The sequence below is a fragment of the Alosa alosa genome, chromosome 24, assembly GCF_017589495.1.
Source record: "Alosa alosa isolate M-15738 ecotype Scorff River chromosome 24, AALO_Geno_1.1, whole genome shotgun sequence".
NCBI classification, from domain to species: Eukaryota; Metazoa; Chordata; class Actinopteri; order Clupeiformes; family Clupeidae; genus Alosa; species Alosa alosa.
This window is the reverse complement of record NC_063212.1, coordinates 15287640-15311726: the sequence shown is the minus strand read 5'-3', so window position 1 is coordinate 15311726 and position 24087 is coordinate 15287640. Positions and strand designations below refer to the sequence as shown.

The 24087-nt window shown below is 41.4% G+C and overlaps 2 protein-coding genes across 2 annotated transcripts in view; one reads left to right on the top strand and one right to left on the bottom strand.

Moving 5' to 3' along the window:
* Positions 1-16207, bottom strand: part of ltb4r2a (leukotriene B4 receptor 2a) — a 23757-nt gene extending 7550 nt beyond the window's left edge. Inside the window, exons 1-2 of the mRNA XM_048235968.1 lie at positions 15986-16207; positions 5914-6539 (exon numbers count right to left, since the gene is read on the bottom strand). Of these exons, the coding sequence (XP_048091925.1) occupies positions 5914-6528 (615 nt within the window). The 5' untranslated portion in view covers positions 6529-6539; positions 15986-16207. The remainder of the gene's footprint in view (positions 1-5913; positions 6540-15985) is intronic.
* LOC125289084 (basement membrane-specific heparan sulfate proteoglycan core protein-like) overlaps positions 1-24087 on the top strand; it is a 947802-nt gene that overhangs the window by 348713 nt on the left and 575002 nt on the right. The window lies entirely within an intron of this gene.

The following is a 24087-nucleotide window of genomic DNA, read 5'->3' as shown; positions in this document are numbered from 1 at the left end:
CCTGGACTTTGGACCCACAATGGCTGCCTTGCACTACTCCACTTGCACGACTCCACTTGTACACTTGCACACTTTGTACACTTTGCAACTTGTTGTTGTTGTCCTATTGTCCTGAAAACACAACACACTTCTGCTGCTCTTACATAACTTGCACCACTATGTCACTTGCTTACGTAGATCAAACAGAACTACCTCAGCCATTTATTGGCCTGACTTTTGCACTATTATATTGACTGTCTATGCACAATTGCACAATTTCAACCCAATTGTGCTGCTCTTATTTCTTCATTGTATGTGCCTTCTTATTATGACTGTCGCGTGCCCAAATTTTTCGCATGCCCAAATTTCCAATTTCCGTCAATGATTCCCGGGACACTGAAAGACCGGGGTACACGAAACTTGGTGGGCATGTAACCCCACATGGATAGCATGGAACCATCATTTTTCATTTTGATCTGTAGCCCCCCCCGCTGGACTGGACCCCCCGAAAGGAGGGTAAGGCAGACACAGTTTTCTGTGAATATCTCGAAAACCATAGGGTTTAGGAGGACCATTTTTTTTTGTATGTTGATCTCAAGGGGCCATGTCAACCCATTCCATAACCACTCATTTCATGTATAGCGCCACCTAGTTAAACACAAAAAAGTAAAAATGAGGTGTTGTAATTGAAGGTATCTGTGACCTAACATAGTCAAAACTGCACGAAATTGGAAGTGTAGGATCATTAGGACACCCTCTGTATGCACGCCAAGTTTTGTGGAATTCCGTTCATGGGGGGCCACACAATAAATGAATTTATGTTACTATACACCAACTGGCCTGTAGGTGGCCGGAGACAGTTTTCTGTCAATATCTCGAGAACCATAGGGCCTAGGAGGTCCACCTTTTTTATGTATGTTGGTCTTAAGGGGGCATGTCAACCCATCCCATTACCACTTATTTCATGTATAGTGCCACCTAGTTAAAAATTAAAAAGCAAAAAATTAGATGTTTTCATCACAATATCTCTGGCTGACAAGGTCAAAACTGCACGCAATTAAAAGTGTAGGATCATTATGACACCCTCCGAATGCATGCCAAGTTTTGTGTACTTTCGTTCATGGGGGGCCTTACAATAAAATCATTTATGTGTACATTTAGTGACGCACACCAACAAGGATTCCCTGGACACTGAAAGACCGGGTACACACAACTTGGTGGGCATGTACCCCACATGGATAGCATGGAACCATCGCTGCTTTGATCTGTAGCCCCCGCTGGACTGGACCCCCCCGAAAGGAGGGTAGGGCAGACACAGTTCTCTGTGAATATCTTGAGAACTGTAGGGCCTAGGATGACCATTTTTTCCGTATGTTTGCCTCCAGGGGTCATGTTAACCCATTTCATGTGCACACATGTGCACAAACAGATACATACACACACACGCACACATACATTCACAGTAATCATAATGTATGACACATACTCACACAGTAGACATATGTACGCTTGCATGCACAGGCACATGCAGGCACACACACAAGCACACACACACACACACACACACACACACACACACACACACACACACACACACACACACATAACATAAACATAACACAAACAATCAAGAATTTCTCAGAATTATGAACAGGCAAGATGGAGGTGGGGTCAGATAAAAATGAATTTTACATGTGAAATCTATGAACTAATCATGTTTTGGTACTTGTTGTCTAGCAGATACCAGTGAGAATTGAGTGTGGATAATGCAATTTAGTGAGACAGTTAGAATCATATAGGCCTTTCAGCGTGATTTCTTTTTGTGGAAAAAATGTGCTGGACTGGGACTCATAATATGACTGGGGTCATATTTTGTACCGCTCTGCGGTACATCTAGTTTACTTTTTATTGTTTACTTGAATGTTATGTTTGTCTGTGGACTTAATTCGTAAAATATGTCTTGTCTCCACCGTGGGATAGTGAGAAATGTAATTTCGATCTCTTTGTATGTCTTGGCATGTGAAGAAATTGACAATAAAGCAGACTTTGACTTTGACTTTGAGAACTGAAGTGGACTTCCCACTCACACCCTGCTGAGGTCTGATGCAGTGGTGGAGGACCCATCAGTCACTGTTGAGGCAGTAGTCTCTGTTAAAGAGGTTGTAAACTGCATTGACTCAGCATAAAATTTTCTCTCACGGCACAAAGGGGAGTTGTAAATAGTTATGGCAGTGGGCAGGAATGATTTTCTATAACGCTCCTTGCTACAGCGCAGTTGGAGCAACCTGCAGCTGAAAACACTCTGTTGTTTGACCAGTAGTTCATTCAGTGGATGTGAGGTGTTGTCCATAATGTTAAGGAGCTTTTGCAACATCCTTCTCTCAACAACTAACTATAGGGGTTCAAGTGTACTTCCAATTACAGAGCCAGCTCTTTTAATCAACTTGTTGAGTTTTTTGGTGTCATTTGCCCTGATACTGGTATCCCAGCAGATGGCTCCAAAGAAAATGGTACTAGAAACAGCAGACTGGTTCATTCTGCTGCACACATTAAAAGACCTAAGCTTCCTCAAGAAGTATAGTCTGCTCTGTCCCTTCCTATAAACAGCCTCAGTGTTGCACTTCCAGTCCAGTTTGTTATCCAGATGTACACCCAGATATTTGTAGTTTTCCACTACCTCCACCTCTTCCCCCATGATGGAGACAGTGTTCAACTTTGTCCTAGCCCTCCTAAAGTCTACTACCATCTCTTTGGTCTTGGCCACATTTAAGAGTAGGTGGTTGTTTCCTCACCATGCCTCAAAGCTGTTCACCAGTTCTCTATACTCAGTATCCTATCCTCCCCCAATCCGTGACAGACACATAGCTGCTCAATCCCACGGTCCTGTCCACTCTGAATGGTTTAATTCACCTGCAAAAAATTGTTTGAATGCTAAAGAAGTTAAAATATTTGAAGTGTCATGGCTATTTATGGTCATGTAAAAAAAACTCTCATGAGGTTGGCGGTCAAATGCCAGCTCATTGTGACTTTGCAAAGTTGGGGGACTATAAAATAAAATAGATGAGTTGTATGCTAAACCAACTTGGCCAAACAGTTCAGTTCTAGTGCCAGTTTAAATCATATGAATATAGTTCCATATCCTAGCAATTATAGGAAGCATGTTTATTTGGAAAAAAGTTTGAGAAAACTGGCTTCCTATACCCTTTGAATCTAGTGAACCATCAATTATAGATGTTTATTTGAAGAGACAATTGAATCTGTAAACTGAACTGCTTTAATCTACTGGATTATTAAGAAGATTTGATTCCTAATGTAACTTGGAAGTGGAAAGTGGAATCAGATAAAGTATATAAAATGTGTGTGTGTGTCTGTGTTTGAAACTTTCCATCAACTTTTCTCCCCCATTCATCTCTTTGACATTTGCTCTGTGAGCACATTCAGGCCTCTGTCATGCATGTGTTGCATTCAGGTTTAAAACAGCCATGTTAGCATTGCAATTATATGTAATGTTAACTTTTGATCTTTATCTCCAGATTTGCACTCCTGTCAAATAGTGTCAAAGTCACACCTGGATCAGCTAAGACTTGTGCCATCACTCAACAGCCTCTGACAGCTCATACACATGCGTTGCAGTGCTGGAGACGCATCCCGTCCACTTTATAGGGGCTTACGTCATCCGTTGCCAAACTGAATTGTGGGTCCGTTGCATCGCGTTGCTCCCGTCGCTCGCGTTGGAAAGTTCAGCTGTTGCTGCACCGACGGACAGCACCAGCCAATCAAATTATGAACAAGCGAACAACAGACGGCACCAGCTAATCAAATTACGGTTATACCTTAAGTCATTTGCATAGCTACCGTCGGGAACACCCACTGGCATGCGTTGATGGAACACAGCTGTGTGTAGAAGCCCTGAGTGTTGGCACTACAGTTATGTCGATTATGACTAGCAATGTAGTTCAAGATTAAACCAATCCTACCACATCTGAATGAAACCATTAAACAATAACAATGCCATGACAAGATATCTGAAAGGTGTGAAAGTTTATGTTAAGGTTATGTCAGTAATAGCAATTATCAACGACTACCGAATGCTACACCTGCTGACCTAAAGTAGAATTAAGAAATAAGCCCCGTCATAGGCCTGTGAAAGGTTTCAGTGTTGTCAGCAGAGTATGCCACATCACAGCAAGCTATGAAACTACTTTGTATGGTACTTGTGTCATCTAGAAGTTAACTAAAAAAGAAAGATTCTCTAAGGCTGCATTTCTAACCACATCCAAGAGCTTGTGATATGCAGGCAGGAAATGGAGGGTGTTAGTTGATTTGAGATGTGGTTATGTGGGTAGGGTTGCCAACCGTCCCGAATTGTCCGGGACATCCCGTATTTTTTACTGCAAACTTCTTTTCGCTCTTCTTAGAGAATGTTTACAATGTCAAAATGCACCAACAGCATCTTACATAAGGATGATACTTTGGGTCCTCTCTCAGTCTCCATTATGCAGCAGATCTAACTTGAACGTTATCCTTCAATTTCCTCTTCGGGATCAATAAAGTATCTATCTATCTATCTATCTATCTATCTATCTATCTATCTATCTATCTGTCTATCTATCTATCTATCCTACTCGTTTTATTTGGGAACGCGTCTGAGCATGCGCCAGGTTCCAGCTGGCTTGTCATTGTTGATACAGTAATTGATTTATCCTTTTTAATATGAAAAACTTTTAAAAGGAAATCATGAGGACAACAAAAACAACGCAGGCTGCACGCAGGCTGCACGCACTGTGATTTGGACTGTGATAGAATATGAAGAGTGGTCTTTGCATTTGTGTAATGGAATTGGTGAGTCTTGAAGTCTTCAATAATTTGTTTCCCTTAAACTAAGCATTTACGCGAAGCACATGATATGCCAATTGAAACACATTCCCCTCAGAATTGCAAACAAAATATCATCATGTCATTACGTGCTTTTATTTCCAAAGGAATGAGGGTTGTTTATACCAACTTAATAGTATGCTCATCATTGTTAATATTGTGCTATAAATGTGGCACAAACAGTCAAACAATGTTAGAGTTTGTGGACTAACCATAGGGTATATTTGAATGGAGCTGGCAAAATCTTGAATGTGTAGACAATGTTCTTAAAGTGACAGTGCACCATTTATAAATAAATTAAACTGTATCAAATGAAACAGCGTTTTGTTTTTTTTTTTTTTGGGGGGAGTTACCCTCATTTGGGGTTGAGAAAGTTGGCAACCCTATGTGTGGGAGACTAAATGAGACTCACATACAAAGATACAGTGGGGACTCCAGGGTGCTCAGAGACACATATCAGATGAAAAAAAAAACAGTTTCCCTCTCTTACTCCCTCCCTCCCCATTATTACTCAACACAGATGTTTCCTTGCCAGAAATAGCACCTACTTCCTGACCAGGAACCATCAAACCAGAAAATGAGGCTGACAGATTAACAGATTTAAGTGATTCAGAAGCTCTGCCCTCCATTATAAAAACACTGATCTCTAAGTAATTGATTAGCCATTGCACTATTAGCCCAATCAGTGAGTCAGTGAGGAATTTGGAACTTGTCCTGTGAAATAGAAGAGTTGCATATTTGTGTTCAACAGAAACCTCACTGGGAGCCAAAACTCACCAAGAGAGACATGTCAAGACAGCTCTTTTAACTAGCAACTGAAAGCCTTCACCCACGTGTGCAAAGCCTACTATTCCCTAAATTCCATTACATTCATGCACACACACACACACAAGTTGTACATGCACACCCAGTGACTCAGTGACAGACAGACATACATAGCCTACATACACAAATAGAGAGACAGGTGAACAATAATAGAAAATACAAATGCAAACACACACACACACACATACACACACACACAGAGAGATACACACACACCCTCCTCCCCTCACTTACATCCCTCGGCAGGTGGTACGGCTCGCACACATGCCTCACTCCCCCCTCAGAGTTGGGATACTCCTTCACCTTCCGGTACACCAGCACGGGCACGGACAGAGCCAGCACCAGCACCCACACGCCGACCAACAGCTTGAGCACCGTCCCCCGGCTGGCCTTGGCACCAGCACTCTGGGGCCTCGTGACGGCCAGCAGCCGGTGGAGGCTCATGAGGGTGATGAGTGCGATGGATGCGTACATGTTGGCGCAGCACAGGTAGAAGAGCAGCTTGCAGAGCACGGCTCCAAACTCCCAGTCGCTGCGCACCAGGTAGACCACGAAGAAGGCCGTGAGGGCCATCAGCAGACCGTCGGCGCACGCCAGGTGCAGGATGAGCAGCGTGGTCACCGAGCGCCGGCGGGCGCGCGCCAGCACGCTCCAGATGACAAACAGGTTGCCGGGGACGCCCAGCAGGAAAACTAGGCCCAGGATGAGCGCTCCGGTCACTGTGACTGGCATGCTGCTCACGATGCTCTGGTCGGGGTTCAACGAGGGGCCCGAGAGTGTGGAGGTCGTGCCGTTGGGGTGGATTATGGGGGTAAACCACGAGACGGGAGACGTGTTGTTCAGGTCCATCTTGCCGGAGGCTGTCGCAAACAGGAAATAGGTTAGCAGATAACAAAGATTTCCTTAAGGTCTCTAAAGTGTTTTTTTTTGTTGTTGTTGTAAATTCGTTTGATTAGGACATCACTGCATGATATTACAAAGCAGTACAGGGCAAACAAACATGTCCAGTTTTATGTTTTACAAGACATACAAAACCAACAGAAATAAAGTAAAATACAAAACGGAGAATGAAAATGAAAACCCACCCTCATCACCCAAGTTGGTCCACTCTTATGAATTACTTCAAAGCATATAATAGATAATACTGTATATGTATTAAACCTGAAGGGCCCTTGAAAAGTCTGGAATATGAGTGATGGGCATGGGGGCCCATCAGGACTGCCTATGCATAGGGCCCAGGATCATGTGCTACGCCCCTGTGTGAGACAGACTTTCAACGTCAGCAAATGTGCCACTCAAGAACATGCAGTTCTCAAAATGATATGATGCCTTTATCATTCCAAAAGTGTAAATGCAGAGTCAAGTTTGGAGGGTGAAAATTTATTGCATAGTGGGCCCAAGAGGATAAGAGGGGGAGCATGTCAAAGCTACAAGCAAGGATGTATGACAGGAGAGGGACTCCATTTTACACCAGTCCAACTCATTCTCATATTGCCAGCTGAATATTTTTTGTATATTTGCTGCCCATTAGTAAAACATAAAATTAGGAAGGTCCAGTCCACCCTCCAATTTAGCCACCTGCAGAGCGCTTCTCCTTATTCTTGCTAGATTGCCTGCCCACAAAAATGGGAAGATAATTTGATCAAGCTTTTTGAAGAATAACTTCAGTCAGAAAAAGGGGAAGTCATTGAAAAAGAAACAAAAAATGTGGCACTCTGCCAGCAACTAGCAGTGGCAGCTTGGACCATCTTTGTAGGTCTGCTTTAACTTTAGTCAATAGTTTGTCAAAATTGTTTTTATGTAGAACTCACATTGAATGGGTAATGTTAATTAATCCCTAGATATTGAAAACCTTTTAATTAGTTATGGAAGGGTTTCTGCCCCTGTGTGAGCTCGTTGGTTAAACTAGATGTACCGCATAGCCGTACAAAATATGACCGCCGCTCAGTCCTGTACATCCGTTCCGCGAAAATAAATCACACTTCAATTTGTCTCCATATTTTACTCCATCCCCCACTCTTGAAACTTTTGTGTATGCTTGTTTGGCATGCCTGAGTGTGTGTGTGCGGCTGCACAGAAAAAATACCCTACTGGTGCTGAAAAAGGTGAATAGATTGTAGAATAGCCAAAGAAGATGTAGAATTGTTATAAAACCTTTAAAATCTCTAAACAATCACAAGTAGGGCAGTTCATCACAGTTCATCCATTGCAACTGGATTGATGAAAGGTCACTTACACCTGTAGGCTACATTGTATTTGGGAAAAGCAAAAGGTATCAGCATAATGTTATTTATTTATTTATTTTTATGTATTTATAAACAAAAACATCTCTGTCAGTTCCATGCGTTTTCAACAGCTATCAAAAACAAAGGTCATTTTTGGATGGATGGATTTTTTTGTGAATGTTTCTTCTTCTACATAAGATTTTAGTCATCTTTAGTTCATGTAATACTTTATTGTCAATGCACAAATTAAGTAACAGTAGTCTGAAACGTTATTGTTAATGCACAAATTAAGTAACAGTAGCCTAGTCTGAAACGAAGTGCTGTTTTACATCTAACCAGTGGTGCAAAATAACTGACATGTCCAAATGGGCCTTGATGAAATGCGTCGCTAGACTGTTCATACACATTTTAACGGGCCAACGTTGAAGAGCTTTTGTCGTTATTGTTAGTGCAAATATAGGCTGATTCATGTTCCCTTGCATTGTTTAACTGAGGTCCATGGCTAGTCTGGCTTTCATCAGACCAAGCTCAATCTTTTAAGAAATCAAAAAATAAATAGTATGGCAGATCAGGCTGGGTTCACCCAGCCTAGTCCATAGGCACCGATATTGTTTAATTTTCGATTGAGATATACACGCCTGGCTATTCTAAATGCAAAAATGCATCAGGGAGTTATGACAAAACGGTAACTAACAAACTAGATCCTAATAGAAAGTTGTTAGCTTCCCTAAGCTACAGGTAGGATTATAAGGTAGGCCTATTGACAACATAAATTGTCAATAGGCTATGCTGGCGACACAAATAAAATCTCCTTTGGAAACCAATGGCTTACGCCTTACAGTATCAAAGCGGACTTAAACTGTCATATCGTGGGCGAAAAAGTTGTAATAACATTCACGCAGCTCCATGAGTCAAGGAAAGCGCAAATGAAGTAGCCACTTCTAAATGGGACCTACTACACAGTAGCTTAAGGTGTTTTGCTAAAACAGCCATAATGAAATGAAGGTGTCATTGTTTGGATACTTCACACTGCGTTTAATTCTTTTAATTTCACAGACTACAACTACCAAGCTGTAATCAAAGCACATCGATTCCCCTCTCACACCCTGCGCGCACTTAAAACAAAATAAACAGGCGCCTCAGTCTCCGCATGTATAGGCAAAACTGCATCAGACCGGTGTAACGTTGGTAAATCTTCCATTGCACAGAATGATTTTTTGTAGCACGTGCAATAAATGACAGTCGAAAAGATACAAACAGTGCTGCTATACATTTGCTTGGTATAACCGCATTTATAGTTTTCTACAAATGCAATAAATCAAATGCCTCCATCACTCAACCAACGCTAACGGTAACATTACCTAGGTCCTTATTGATATTACAAGATTAACGTACCTGCAGTAAAACCAAGCATGTCCGATAAACATCCTCAGATTTATTTCGGCTTCAAGAAGAAATGGGAATTACACTTCATGTGAACATCGTCCTATCCTTATTAGATGTTAAAGGTAAATTACAGTCCTTGTATGAAGCGTCCATTGTTTTTCCAACCCCTTTTAACTTCCAACAAAATTACGTCTCACTGCAACGATGCGCCATCTAGTGGACAAGCGACTACTTCTAGCCAATACTGAAAATGCAGCCATGATGATGATGATGAATATTTATTTTGGCTTTCTTTTAATCCTACTGATTTTCATTTTTTTACCGGGGGCAAATCACAAATGAGTGATTATGAGCCAGGTTTATGTGGGCCCTTGAGACCAACATACCATAAAAGATTCACAGAGAACTGTGTCTGCCCTACCCTCTTTTCGGGGGGTCCAGTCCAGCGGGGGGGCTGCAGATGAAAACGAAAAATGACGGTTCCATGCTATCCATATGGGGGTACATGCTCACCAAGTTTTGTGTACCCCGGTCTTTCAGTGTCCCGGGAATCATTGACGGAAATTTGGACATGCGAAAAAGAAAAAAAAAAAAAAAAAAAATCTGACTAAACCTATATGACCGCCGCTTCGCTGCGCGGCGGTCATAATAATGTATTGGGAAACACACCATTTTTGGGGAATTCATTTTGCTATCTGAAAAAGCACCAAAATCCCCTAGAACTTGAGTTACTCTATTAGTACAGACAACAGAGTATTTCATATAGAGTAAAAGAACATCTGCATAGGGACAAAATGACATAATGCACATTTCCCTGCCATATACCCTGCAGATGTTGATGTTTTCAGCATAACGATTGGCTGTTTTGTAAAAAGGTGGGCGAAAGTGAGCACACCGGATGCCCTTTTGAAAGATCATGGTGGCCAACCGGGATGCTAACTGGCTGGAGCAAACCTGATCCCCCCAGGCATAAACATCAGTGATTACAGTCATGGCCTCCTAATGTACTCCAGTTGAGCAACCAGACTATGTCTCATCCTGAACTGAAAAACTGCATGTGGAAATCATCCACACGTTGCTTTTCCAAACCAGCCATTACATGCCATCCAGAAAAACAGAGCCACTGAGAGACACTAATCAACAACAGTCCTGATGGATAAGCTGAGGCGTAAGTGGCAGCATCCCGATCGCTTGTGGTTCCACGGGCCCACAGGGACCCGAGTCCGATTCGATTCCTGACCGGCGGTCATTTCCCAATCTTAACTCCATCTCTCTTCCATTCATTTCTTTGTCATTCTCAACTGTTCTATCAGCATAAAGACAAACAATATCAGTCCTCACACATGTATGATGATCATAATCAGTCTATTCAATGGTGGGGATTTGGTAAACTTCGGTTGAGTGTGTGATGTTCGTAATAATACCATCATTGTGTAACGTTCAACACTAAACTCAATTATTCAATTTCCTGACTGGTTATCTACACCACCAGAATCCAGACATCGGTACCAGTGACATTTGTGGTCTAAATCAGTATGACGCAGAGCAAGTCAACTCTGCTAAGTGGAAACAGACAGCCTGTGCGAGATGCGGTTTCCACCAGCAACAGGATCGATGGGAGGACAGAGAGACCAGATGATAAATGTGAGACCGGACAGATCAAAAGGACAGATGCCAAGAGAGAATGGAACAGGATGTAATGGAGAAGATCAGAGGATTAATGAGGAATTAGACGAGAGCTCTAAGTGCTCTCTCTCTCTCTCTTGCTATGTTTCTCTCCCTTCCTCTTTATTCTTTCTCTCTATCACTCTCTTGATCTCTTTCACTTTCTCTCTCTCTCTCTCTCTCTTACACACATACACAAACACACACACACACACACACACACACACACACACACACAAACACACACTCACACTTTACCTCCAGCACAATGAGTGAGTAAAAAAAGGACTGAATGTGAGCCTACTAAGGTGGGTAATATATTGCTTCATTTACAGTTTTTCACAATTGCACTAATTTCACAAAACACTAAACCCCATTCTCTGAAATAATTTCTCAGTTGCCTGAACACAATTCTTGCCACTATTTTGGCAAAACCATAAACAGTTTTCACACATAAAACACAATTTGCAAATCTCACAGACTATTTTTGCAAAACTCTAAACACATGATCATGCTATAAGACACATTTTGCACTGCAATTCACTTGTAATGAATAATGGTAACCACAAGTAGCCGAAGGTAAACACAAATAGAGCACAGATGTCATACGTTAAACACAACAACTATCACATTTCATTCAAACGATGTGACAACCAATATCACCTAGTTCAGAGTGTAAACAGGTTGCTGAATAGTGCAGGTTCATATCAACAATCGACAGATCACTGACACAAAACTATCACTGAGGCATTAGTTCAATTGCTAAAACACATTTATGTAAAAAGTATGACGTAACAAGTATGACGACCTGACAAGTTTGTGAGATGCGCGTATGAGATGGGTACTACTGAAGATGTTAAAAGGATATTCCACCATTAGGGGAATTACACTAATTTTCCACCTCCCCTCGAGTTAAACAATTGATTTTTACCTTTCTCCAGTTCATCCAGCCGTTCTCCGAGTCTGGCGATACCAGTTTTAGCTCCAGCCTAGCATAGATCATTGAATCTGACTAGACCATTAGCTTCTCGCCTGCTAGCATCACATTTAAAAGTGTGGAATTGTCCTATTTAAAACTTGTCTCCTCTCAAGTTAGAAAGTGTAATAAGACCAACGGAAAATGAAACGTGGCGATTTTCTAGGCTGATTTGACATGGAACTATACTCTCATTTCAGCGTAATAATCAAGGAACACCATGGGCACAGCAGAACAATGAATCATGCCGCACCTGAAAATAGTCCCTGTAGGCTATCTTCCAGCAACAAGGTTGAGCTGCAGCAGACGAATCGGTTAGTAACTGGATTACGCCTGAATGAGAGTATAGTTCCATGTCAAATCAGCCTAGTTATAAATTGCTACATTTGATTTTCCTTTGGTCTTATTACACTTTCTAACTTGAGAGGAGACACGTTTTAAATAGGAAAATTACCGGAAATCTTAGTCACTTTTAAACGTGATGCTAGCAGGCGAGATGCTAATGGACTAATTCGATTCAATGATCTATGCTAGGCTGGAGCTAAAAGTGGTATCGCCAGACTCAGAGAACGGCTGGATGAACTGGAGAAAGGTAAAAATCAATTGTTTAACTCAAGAGGAGGTGGAAAATGAGTGTAATTCCCCAAATGGTGGAATATCAGTTTGGTCACATTCCCATAAACCACCCCCACCACACACACACACACACACACACACACACACACCTGTTGGGCCAGTAGTGTCCCACTCCGCCCCATTTGCCATTTGAGCTGATGTGTAGTTAGTGGGGCAAACAATTTGATAAGCTTGCTTCCAGTGAATCAGGAATGAATCTGCAATTCTGTGGAATAAGTGATCATCAATCCTCTTTGAATCTCTACGTGTCTCTTAGTATGTCCTCCTCTTTCTCACTTGCCCTCTCTATCTTTCTCTCAATTTCTTTCCGTCCCCTGGGGGAGGGTGGTCAGTGTGACTCACCTACACACTCACAATCTCTCTTGTACCGTCACAGTTCATGACCTGAAACACATTCTTCAACACAGTCTGGCAAGACGGATGAGGAAAAGGAAAAAGAACTCTCTTTCGAAAAGAAAAATCAATTCCATGGATCTTAGCAACCCAGTATTCAACCAACTATACTGATCACAGTCAACAGTACAGCGTGTATACACTTGATATAGTGAATGGCTTCAGTAAAGTAATAAACCATACACAACATTTGGAAAAACAAATAGGAGACGCACAGTCAGAATCACTATCTCCCTTGTAACTGTTGTTTCTGGCTATCATTCAGTTAGCCCAATGTAATACAAGTGAAATGTGAGAATGTTTTAGGGTGTACTCAAGCACACCATATTGTGTGTGTTTGTGTGTGTCTCTGTGTGTGGTGTGTGTGTGTGTGTGCCTGTCTATCCATCTGTCTTTGTTTATTTTAGGTGTTTATGGGTGTGTGGGCGAGATATTTTGACCAACACAAACAAAGGTGTGCACAAGACACTCCTGTGGGTGTGCTTCCAGGACTATGTGTGTGTGTGTGTGTGTGTGTTTATATGTCTGAACTGGCTACCTGCTCATGCACGGGCAAGCATGCTCTCTCTCTCTCAATGTATAGCTAGGTGAATATGGTTTGTGGGTGTGTCATGCATGTGTGCACACTGGTTAGCACTCTGGACTTGTAACCGGAGGGTTGCCGGTTCGAGCCCCGACCAGTGGGCCGCGGCTGAAGTGCCTGAAGCACCTAACCCCTCACTGCTCCCCGAGCGCCGCCGTTGTAGCAGGCAGCTCACTGCGCCAGGATTAGTGTGTGCTTCACCTCACTGTGTGTTCACTGTGTGCTGTTTGTGTTTCACTAATTCACCGATTGGGTTAAATGCAGAGACCAAATTTCCTTCACGGGATCAAAAAAGTATATATACTTATATATACTTATACACTGAGTGCCTTCGCACAAAAGATACTTAATGGATGTGACTGAGTTTCTCTCGCTCTCTCTTTATCTCTCCCTCTCTTTATGTGTGTGTGCGCGCGTGTATGGATGTGTATTTGCACGTGTGTGTGTGTACATGTATTTATGTGTGAGTGATTGTCGATAATTTCACATAAAAGCATCATGATTTGGTTTCTGTGTATGTGTGTAGGTATGTTTGTGTCCATGATTGATTGCTCCTTTGTTGAGAAGTTCAGAACAAGAATGAAGTGTGTCTTGACTGCTGTGATACTGACGGCCTCACTCCCTGAGGCGGGGCAAGGCGTGTGTCTACAGCCCCACAGTTCGCCCCCTCATGCCCCTCAGGCTTCCACAGGGAGGACATGAGATGTCCCGTCTTCCCTTCCAAAATTAGCGACACTTGCGGTTGTAAGTAACAGTGTGAAATTCAAAGACCTGCCCAGAGATGAGACCAGACATGGAGAGCCAAGCGATGAGGAATCATTCAGATATTTTATAAAATACAGACTTATTTGGTCAGTGAGATTTCTGGAGGATGGTGAATGGCGGCACTGGCGCTGACTTTGATTGACAGTGGAGTGTGTTCAGACTTGGCCTTTTGTTGGAGGGTGTGTGTGAATAGTTCACTGACACATTACAAGGAAGCAGGCAGAACACAAAGAAGAGAGAGGGAAAAAATCAGGTACTTGTTTGGCAACACACCCTCAGATGAAGACAAATGAAGTTACACCCACACACACGCACACCTAATTCTCTAAGTCTGTTCCTCCCCCAAGGATCTGTGACAAGAGAACAGGTCCTTTTTGGATGCATTTGTGACATAATACTCTCAACAAACTACCTGCACAACTGATTTAAGTGGTTTTACCTCTGTGTGTATATGTAGAACTAGTTCAATCCTGATCTGTGACACTTAAAAAAGTGCCTAATCATAGATAGTCTCAGGTAACATTAACCTGAGTAAATGTTGAATGGGAAAGCATGTTACAACCTGCATAGGCACATATAATGTGTCATTTCAATCATGCACAATCAAAGCAGTGTGTGGGATTTAGAGCTGAACTATTAGCAGAGATGGAAACAAGCAATCAAACCATCCTTTCATCATGCAAATGCAAACTGTTGTGTTTTCATTAGCTTAGAATGAGCTACAACAGGTAGTGAATTCTCCTACTTGAAGTCTGGTATGTTGTGCAAACCATGCTTGCTACAGTAGCCCAGAAAGGACAAAAACAAAACACTGGCTCTAGAGAGTGCCTTTCACATTTTTATCCCACTTTGACAGCTGCAATATTTCACCCACATGTCTTACAATCACTGTAATATATAGCCTACATCATCCATGCAAACACACACAAAACATAAAACAAATATAAAAAACATACTGTACATACACAAACAGAAAACACACATACAGACAAACACACACACACACAGAACATACCCCCAAACACACACACACACACACACACACAAACACACACAGGTACACACACTCACACATACACATAGAATTCACACTGATATTAGTCAGGATTAAGCATTCATATGCTTCCCTGAAGTAGCATATTATCAGACCCAGAAACCACAAACCAAAAAGCAAACCTCAAAGTGAGACAAACAAGACAGATTTAAGTCATTCAGTCCTTCTGCTCTCCATACATACAGTATATATAACTTGTTCTGTCACTTGTCCTATCACATGGAAGAGTTACATATTTGTGTTCAACAGAACCCTCTCTGGGAGTCAAATCTGAAGACATGTCAAGACAGCTCATTTAACGGCCAGCAACACTAGCAACTGAAAACCTCACCCACGCGTGCAAACCTACTTTTAACAAAACCACATTATATGCATTTAAAGTACATTTAATTTCATAGTAACACAAATTATTCCTCATTAAGGGGAAAATTTGATTTTGTAATTTACAACTAACATTTGAACATTTACATGGTGCATTCAGAAACTGTGTGCTTGTAACAATCAACAGTTGTTGAAATGAGTGTAGATTTTGATGATAGAACATAATAACATACAATTTCTTAAATAAATTTTGCTAACCTAGAAAAGTCATCAACTGTGCTAATGTAAATAAAGGTGCTTACCTGAGGTATGAAATGTAGCGCCGAACACCTATTCCAGGACACTAATAGAGCTGTCAAACAGACAACATCTGTTTCCATTTACCCTCTTCTTTTCCAGTTTTTATCAGTCCATATCCCTCCCCTTGCCCAGGACAGGACAGCTTTCTAGCTGCACTCTTTAAAAAAACAAGCAATAGCCTACATCTGAAGAAATCTCTCTCTCTCTTTCTCTCTCTCGTTCCCTCTCCCTTCTTGTCTCTCTATCTTCAGGACTGTCATACTTGCAGCAGCACGTTGTATTCGGAGGGGGGGGGGGAGTATTTCCTGTCTGTAGTCCATCACTGCTTGTCTTTTCACCTCTATTTGCTACAGAAGAATGACTAATAACTGTATTGTCCTGAAGTTGAGCCATGAGGATTCCTTATCAAAAACAAAAGATGTGCTCACTTGCATGCACTTATTACTCACCTGATATGCTAAAACACGTCTGAGCGCGCGTGCTCTCTCTCTCTCTCTCTCTCACACACACACACACACACACACACACACACACACACACACACACAGGTGAGTCCTCAGATATATTGCTTGCTTCAGTGAAGCTGGTAAATATAAACTCATACATAGAGTGGACACACTCCAAAATGCACACACTTAACTGATAAGCCAATGATTACTACAGCCAGGCCCAGGGTGGGTAATCGGAGAATCGGGAGAATTCCCGGTGGGCCTCTTCACTTTTGGGCCGGTCAAGGAAAAACATATTATCTTAAAGTAGGCTACTCACGTTCCGCAATCTACTGTATGCCTGACACCGCAGCGTCTGCATGGGTTGTAGCCTACCATGTGAGGGAGTTCTCCCCTCCCAAAAAGAGTTGGTTGGGTCCATATAGCCTGTCTTTTCCAAAAAGTTTTCTCACATAGGCCTACCGATAGCCGGGGCGGCCCTACCGTAACGATAAGCGTCAGAGAGGATGGATGGTTTAAAGAGGCCAGGTGGGACTGAAAAGTCCAGGTAAAAAAAGAAAGGAAGGCATTGGAGGAGGATGTTGCCAAATGTGCCAAGCTTCCAGATTTTTTTTAAGACAGACACTGGCAACTGGTAAGAGAGATAGCAATGATTAGCAGCGTAATTATTGGGTAATAAGCCTATATTGGACGTTAGCGTTGTCAACCTATTCGCAAGCAACTAATTAAATGAATTAAAATATTAGCCTTTTTGTATCATCCATCCAACATTGTGATTCATAGATTTTGCGAATATTATGCAAATATCGATAACAAAACCCAAGCTTGATCTGTGTAGTAAAAACTGTCGCCTCTGAGCAGTAGATCAGCCAGTCCCTGATGATGATGAGCCCGAAATTAGCTATGAGTAGGCCATGAGGGACAAGTAGAGAGGATAAAAGAGTAAACAATCTGAATTTAAATGATTTAATGTAAGAAAGATCAGTATATGACAGCAGTAATCTACATGATCAATCTATATGCCTTGTTTGCTCAGAAGTGAGTGTAAGTAGCCTACTGTAGCCTACATCACCAAACACCAATATGATAGCCTACCTACGCTGAAAAACATTTAAATATTAGTTCAATATGCCTCTTTGTGGAAGAGTGGAATACATTTCATATGCTTTATTTCTTTCTGTTTTTGTTAACTTATCAACCTACTGTATCCTTGTGGAATAGTGGAATATGTTTTGTTAACTTCTCAGTTTAAGTAAATTATTATATAACCTTTACACATTTGTTGAACCATGGTACTAATAAAAACTACAGGATAGAAAGAACTAAACTGTTGCTTAATTTATCCAACCATTTTATCCAACCAATTTAGCCAACCATTATTTCCACCATGAAAAAAGTGGGCTGGTATCGGGCCTGAAACTCCCAGGCTGAAAAATGGTCCCACTCTGGCCCTGACTACAGCCTATGGCAATCTGGAATTTCAGTGCATGATCGCCATCTGCAGGCTATGACCAAATTACTGTAACTTTTGTCAAGCAAGGGAGTACGGTAAGAATGAAAAGCAACAAAACACGTTTTGTAACAACAAAAACATTTTTTGTAACAATGTGGCTGAATTCTACGACTTAGAGGAAAATAAATGTATTAATCACTTAATTTCTATTCTGATTTACTTACAATCATTGGCAATGTACTAAATTACTTTAGTTCATTTAATATGATTTTCACTGTGTGATGTCTTTCAAAGCTTGAAACTGAATCTGAATTCACATGACAATATAATTACTTTAATATTTAGAATATCATGTTGTATGAGTACAGACATTGTATTGAACATAGATGGACGGAGAGAAGAACTTGCTCATGACACCCATGGCTTCCTGCTGGTTAAGTGGTATTTGATAATCGTTTGACCAGTTACAGTTTTTCTGAATGCTTAAACCCTAACCGTGGTTCTTATAGCACAATTTCTAAAATGATTAATACTTATAGCCACTCACTGAGTTTGCAAAACTAAAAGCACGAACACTACTTTGCACTAAGTTTTCAATTTTGTAACACACACTTACAAACACACAAAACTGTAGGTACAATTCACTGCACAGCACTCTTTTTGCGGAACTTTAAACACAACTCACTGCTTTACACTCAATTTCTAAATGATCAACACACTCCTAGCAAAACTATACACACGTATGGCTATTATTTACACTATTTTGCCAACTGTCTGGCACAATGTCACATGTGAAAACTGTTTTAGTAATTATATCACTTTGCAATCAGCCTAAGCACTATACATAAAGCAAATTACAAATAATTCCATAAGGCTACGAGAAATACAGCAGCGCATAATTGAGGATGACACCACCTTCAAAAAAACATACACAATGTGAGCATTTCTGTATTATGTTGTGTACTTGTCCGTAACAGAATCCGAATGAAACAAATCTACAGAGTCCCTTTTGAAAGAAACAGTGAACGTGTAAAACAACTGCGATATGACTATGTGCAGGTATAGTTATAGTATCATTGGTACTGAATCTGGAAATGCATACTGTAGTGCTGTGCATGGGCCTGCAGTGCTGCATTTGTTTTGTCTTGTCCAGAGTGATGGAGCTAGAGGCAGATGCCATGGGTCATGAGCTGCTTTTTGTGGATGAGGCAGGTTTTACAGTAACTTCACTAAAACAAGGAGATGTGGCAGGAACATTACTGGGACACCGTGCCATAACCAGGACAACGTGGTGGTAACAACTACTGTATGTGTGCAAAAAGACATGCTCACTAATGTTCAGAGACCAGAGCAGACAATATACGTCATCATATGGGACAATGTTAGTTTCCATAGGGCTGCTTTGGTCCGCAACTGGTTTACAGATCACCCACTCTTCACTGTAGTGTACCTCCCCCCATACTCTCCATTCTTGAATCCAATTGAAGAGTTCTTCTCTGCCTGGCGCTGGAGGGTTTATGACCGTCATCCCCATCAATGTATAACCCTTTTCATGGAGGAGACATGTGGGGATATTGACCAGGCATCATGTCAGGCCCGGATACAGCATTCCAGAAGATATTTTTTCCCGGGGCCTTGGACTACAGGACATTGCATGTGATGCACACAAAATGTTGTGGCCGGACCCAGGAAGACGACACGATGTAGACTGTTTTTTTTTAGTGAATAGTGAAATTACTATTTTGTGTTTCAACTAGGAAAAAAACACTTGGATTGTGAGGTTACTTCCTTGTCATTACAAAGCCCCGGATTGCCAATGACCACACTAATGAACGAATTGGATAATCACATCCACCAGGTGTGGAAGCACACATGTGCTAATTTGAAAATTCTACAAGCACTCAGATTTGTACTATAAAATATCAGCAGCTTTTGCACAGTAGTTTTTCTTCAGAGTCAAAGTGTATGTACTTCATGCAGTAATTTTTATTTGTCTACAGATTTTATTTGTTTCTTTGATTTCCTTGTTGGTTGATTACTGTAACTGATTATGGTAAGAAATACTGTAAGTATTGAAATAAATACTTACAGTATACAGTAATAAATACAGTCTGCAGCATCAGTGTTGTGCAGTGATTGGTAAGTTTATAGTAGGCCCATTCTCCCTATATCTCAAACTAATCATGAACAATGTTGTGGGTTTGTCACTATTTTTTTGTCATCTAAATGATCCCTTACATAACAATGTCTGGACAAAAATCTAGCACATGCTATTTCCTAACATTAGTTTTTTTTACAAATGTGTTTTTTTTATTTATCACAGCAGTGTGAAACTGCCTGCAATAGTTTCTGATCATTGAGAACTGTATTTGTGTGTACACAAATATGTGTATATGTTGACTGGAGTGTGTATGTTTTGACTGAAGTGTGTCATTTTGCAAACAATCTAGGAATTATGCAAATTGAGTGTGGTGTTTGGATAATTGTGTTTTGAAAAAAATAACCCGGTTTTCAAAATTGCATGTAAACAATTGAAAAAAACTGTGTGAAGCGTTAAGCAAGGTTTATTCGCTTTTGCACAGAAAACTACAATGTTTTGCTGATTTGGTGAAAGGTTATCTTATTTGTGTGTAGAGTTTTGCAAAAATAGCCAATAGTTACAAAAAATGTGCTTAAGCAATCAGAAAAAACTGTAGGACATGTGTACAGGCCAGTTATGCAATTAAAAAATATATAATGTCCACAACACTGCTTTTGACTCCCATATTTAATGCACAACAGGCAACGTTTCGACCCTGCTGGGTCTTCTTCTGGCAAAATGATTCATTTTTTGCTACAGGCCAGTTATGACCAGCAGATATTGGCCAGCAGATGTCTATTTTGATGTATAGGATTTAAGCATTTATTTACATTACTGTAAATGAGGGGTTCCCAACCCCCGGGCTGGACCCAACTGGTCAGCAAAAAAATAACTTTAAAAAAATAATAAAAAATACATGCAATACATACTGGTCTACTGCTTTATGTTTTGATAGTTTCCTGGACATGTCAAACATTTTATTACAAGGGAATTAATAGTCATTTACAATGATCAATCGAAAAGTTATTAAAAGTTGAAATACAGACTACAATTTAAAAAATGTACAGCCTCATTCAGCGAAGAAGTTGTCAGCTGGCTAGTTAACGACGAAATGTGAAAGTCTGAGGAAGAGCCAACAGCTTTGGTGTGCGGATCTCTTTCCTTTCTCTTGAAGCCTAATACTTGGATCCTGCACCCATAAGTGTGACCTGGGATGTGCGTGGCCTGAATGCTTTTACTTTAAGGATAAACAAAGGAACACAAGGAACAGGACACAGGAAGTAAACAAAGGTAACAGGAAGTAACATGAGGTGCAGATGATGGAATACAACATCACTACAGACAGGGAGACAAAACTGAGACGAGACCCTTACACATGTGTTGCATTTAATTTATTTTTGCATTATCTAAATGTAAGATATGGAAGTCAACAAGATATAAAGAGAGTGACAATAACCATGTAAGGACACAAATAAACTGACTGTTAAGAGTGATGAATCAAAATTAAACACCTAAATCAGTAAATTAAATCAGTAAATTGGACTAGACATCATGTTAGGCACACAAAGTGAAACTTTAAAATTAAAACCATTGGTCATACTGTCATTATATATATAATAGTAAGTAAAATACAACTCAGATTTTACTGTAATCGTTGTAATTTTCCCTCTTCTCCTTGCAAAATATTTTTTTAACTCCATCATAGACCGCGTCTTTGGCCATCTCTGCAGCCTCTCCTGGACTCTGAGCCTCCCCAGCTGCTTTGGTTCCTACAATCCCTCCTGCCACTGCGCCAGCTGTAACCATCAGACCTCCAACCACCCCTGCAGTTATTCCAGCTACCACCCCAAGACCTACAGTTCCTCTTGCCCCTGCTGCTCCACCCACAGCTGCTGTCCCAGCCTCTGCTGCTGTGCTTGCTGCTACTGTTCCTGCCTCTACACCTGCTAATGCTGCAGCTCCCATGTTTACTCCAGTACCTGCCCCTCCCACAATTATGCCTCCTGCCCCTGCTGCTCCTACTGCACCCGCTGCTCCTGCTCCCATTGCCCCGGCTCCCATTACCCCTGCTCCTGCTGCGGCTCCAGCTATTGTTGCCTTGGACAGGGCGAGAAGGAGTTCCTTCAGGCTCTTGCCACAGTGGTACACACCAGCTCCCACCAGCACAGGAATCCCTAGCAAGGCGCCAAGCAACACTCCTGTAGCACAGCCTGCTGCAGTTATTTTCCCAGCACACTTTTTTCTTGGCTTCCTCAAAGATTTCCTGATCAGACAGATATCCCTTGCTCTCTTCAGCTAATCTCTCTCCTTTCATATTTAGATCTCTTTCTACCATCTCAAGAAACTCATTTGTGTTTGTGTTTGCCAGCATTTTCTCTCACAAGCTCCTCGATGGTACACAGCAGCCTTTTTACCTGAGTTCTATTACTTTGGTTGCCAAATAACCAGAAGTTCCAGTGCTTGTTGTCAATAACATGGCAGCGACCTCCACATTTATCCACTAGTTTCTGAAGCTTGTCATTCTTTTTGACAAATTGTTCAATGGTTTCACGTTCAAGGCAATGGCCATTTGTGAAGAGAACCACTGCATACTTGAAGACCTCTTCACCAAAACATTTTGTGATCTCCTCTACAGTTTCCATCTTGTGTTTTGTGTATCTTCCCACTCGGAGGACAATGACCACAGCATGAGGGCCAGGGAATTTAATTGATTAACACATCACATAAACTGTTATTGAGTGTTGTTGATACACTGTACTTGTGTCCTCGGATCCAAATCAGACAGCAAGCAGCTTTGGAGTTTTGGAAATATAGGCTGGTGGATACATAACTGGCATGCCTAAGGTAATGGTAAGGTAAAAGCAACGACCGAAATGCAGTGTTGAAACACGTGTATGAAACATGTTAAATATGCAAACACTGATCCGGTACAAACACTGAACCACCCCCCCCCAAAAAAATCTCCCGTTTTTGGAAAGCTAACTCGGTGGATATCTACACTCGATGTTTCAGAGAACTGAGGTTTCCCAGTATAACCTTTAGTTCTCTTTCATCATCTCGTGTTCGAGATCCACCCATGAGAGAGATCTGGGGCTTGTTTCTAGAAATCGTTGTTGGCTAACTTGCGTCGGAACACATTTTCTGTGCTCATCTTGTATGCCTCGTATTTTTCGTTTCTTACTGGGTAACGTTATACCTGCTGTTTGTCTGCTCGTCCCCTCTCCGGTGTCTTTGTGTTGATTTTTGTTTGCTGCTTCTTCAGACTCATTTTCCTCATCCACTCCACTATTCATTACAACACTGTGTCTGTCCGTCTGGTTTTTGAGCTCGTTTCTGTCCCCTTTTTTATTATTATTATTATTAAAAACAGGTCCATTTTGTGTTTCACGCTAGCAAAACTACTGTAACGTCGCCTGCCTGCAAACGTGCGGTGCGGTCAAGTTTTGTAAACAATGCCACATGGCATGCGGGCTGTGTTGCCAGGTTTGACAATATCCCCTCAGACATACCAACCTGCAAAAAGTAATTTCAGGGAGGTATCACAAAGCCTAGTCTTGTCTAGTCAGTACACCAAATAAGGAAGGCCTAGATAGAAATTGTGAAAATAAAATATGTAGATTTTGGTAGTTTGGTCTTTTCATGTAGCCTTGGCAACTAGCCATCTAGTAGGCCTGAATAATATGCACATGAATTGATACTTGTTAAACTCACCTCAACATGTTTTTTGCAATCATTTAACCCGCCATGGCCAATGCTAAAGTCACTGTTACAAACAGTGCAGGGTGCAAGACTAGGCCTATCATTATTATGACCGCCGCGCAGCGAAGAGGCGGTCATATAGGTTTAGTCAGATTTTTTTTTCTTTCGCATGCCCAAATTTCCGTCAAGGATTCCCGGGACACTGAAAGGCCGGGGTACACGAAACTTGGTGGGCATGTAACCCCACATGGATAGCATGGAACCATCGTTTTTCGTTTTGATCTGTAGCCCCCCCGCTGGACTGGACCCCCCGAAAGGAGGATACAGCAGACACACTTTTCTGTGAATATCTCGAGAACCGTAGGGTATAGGAGGACCATTTTTTTATTGTATGTTGATCTTAAGGGGCCATGTCAACCCATT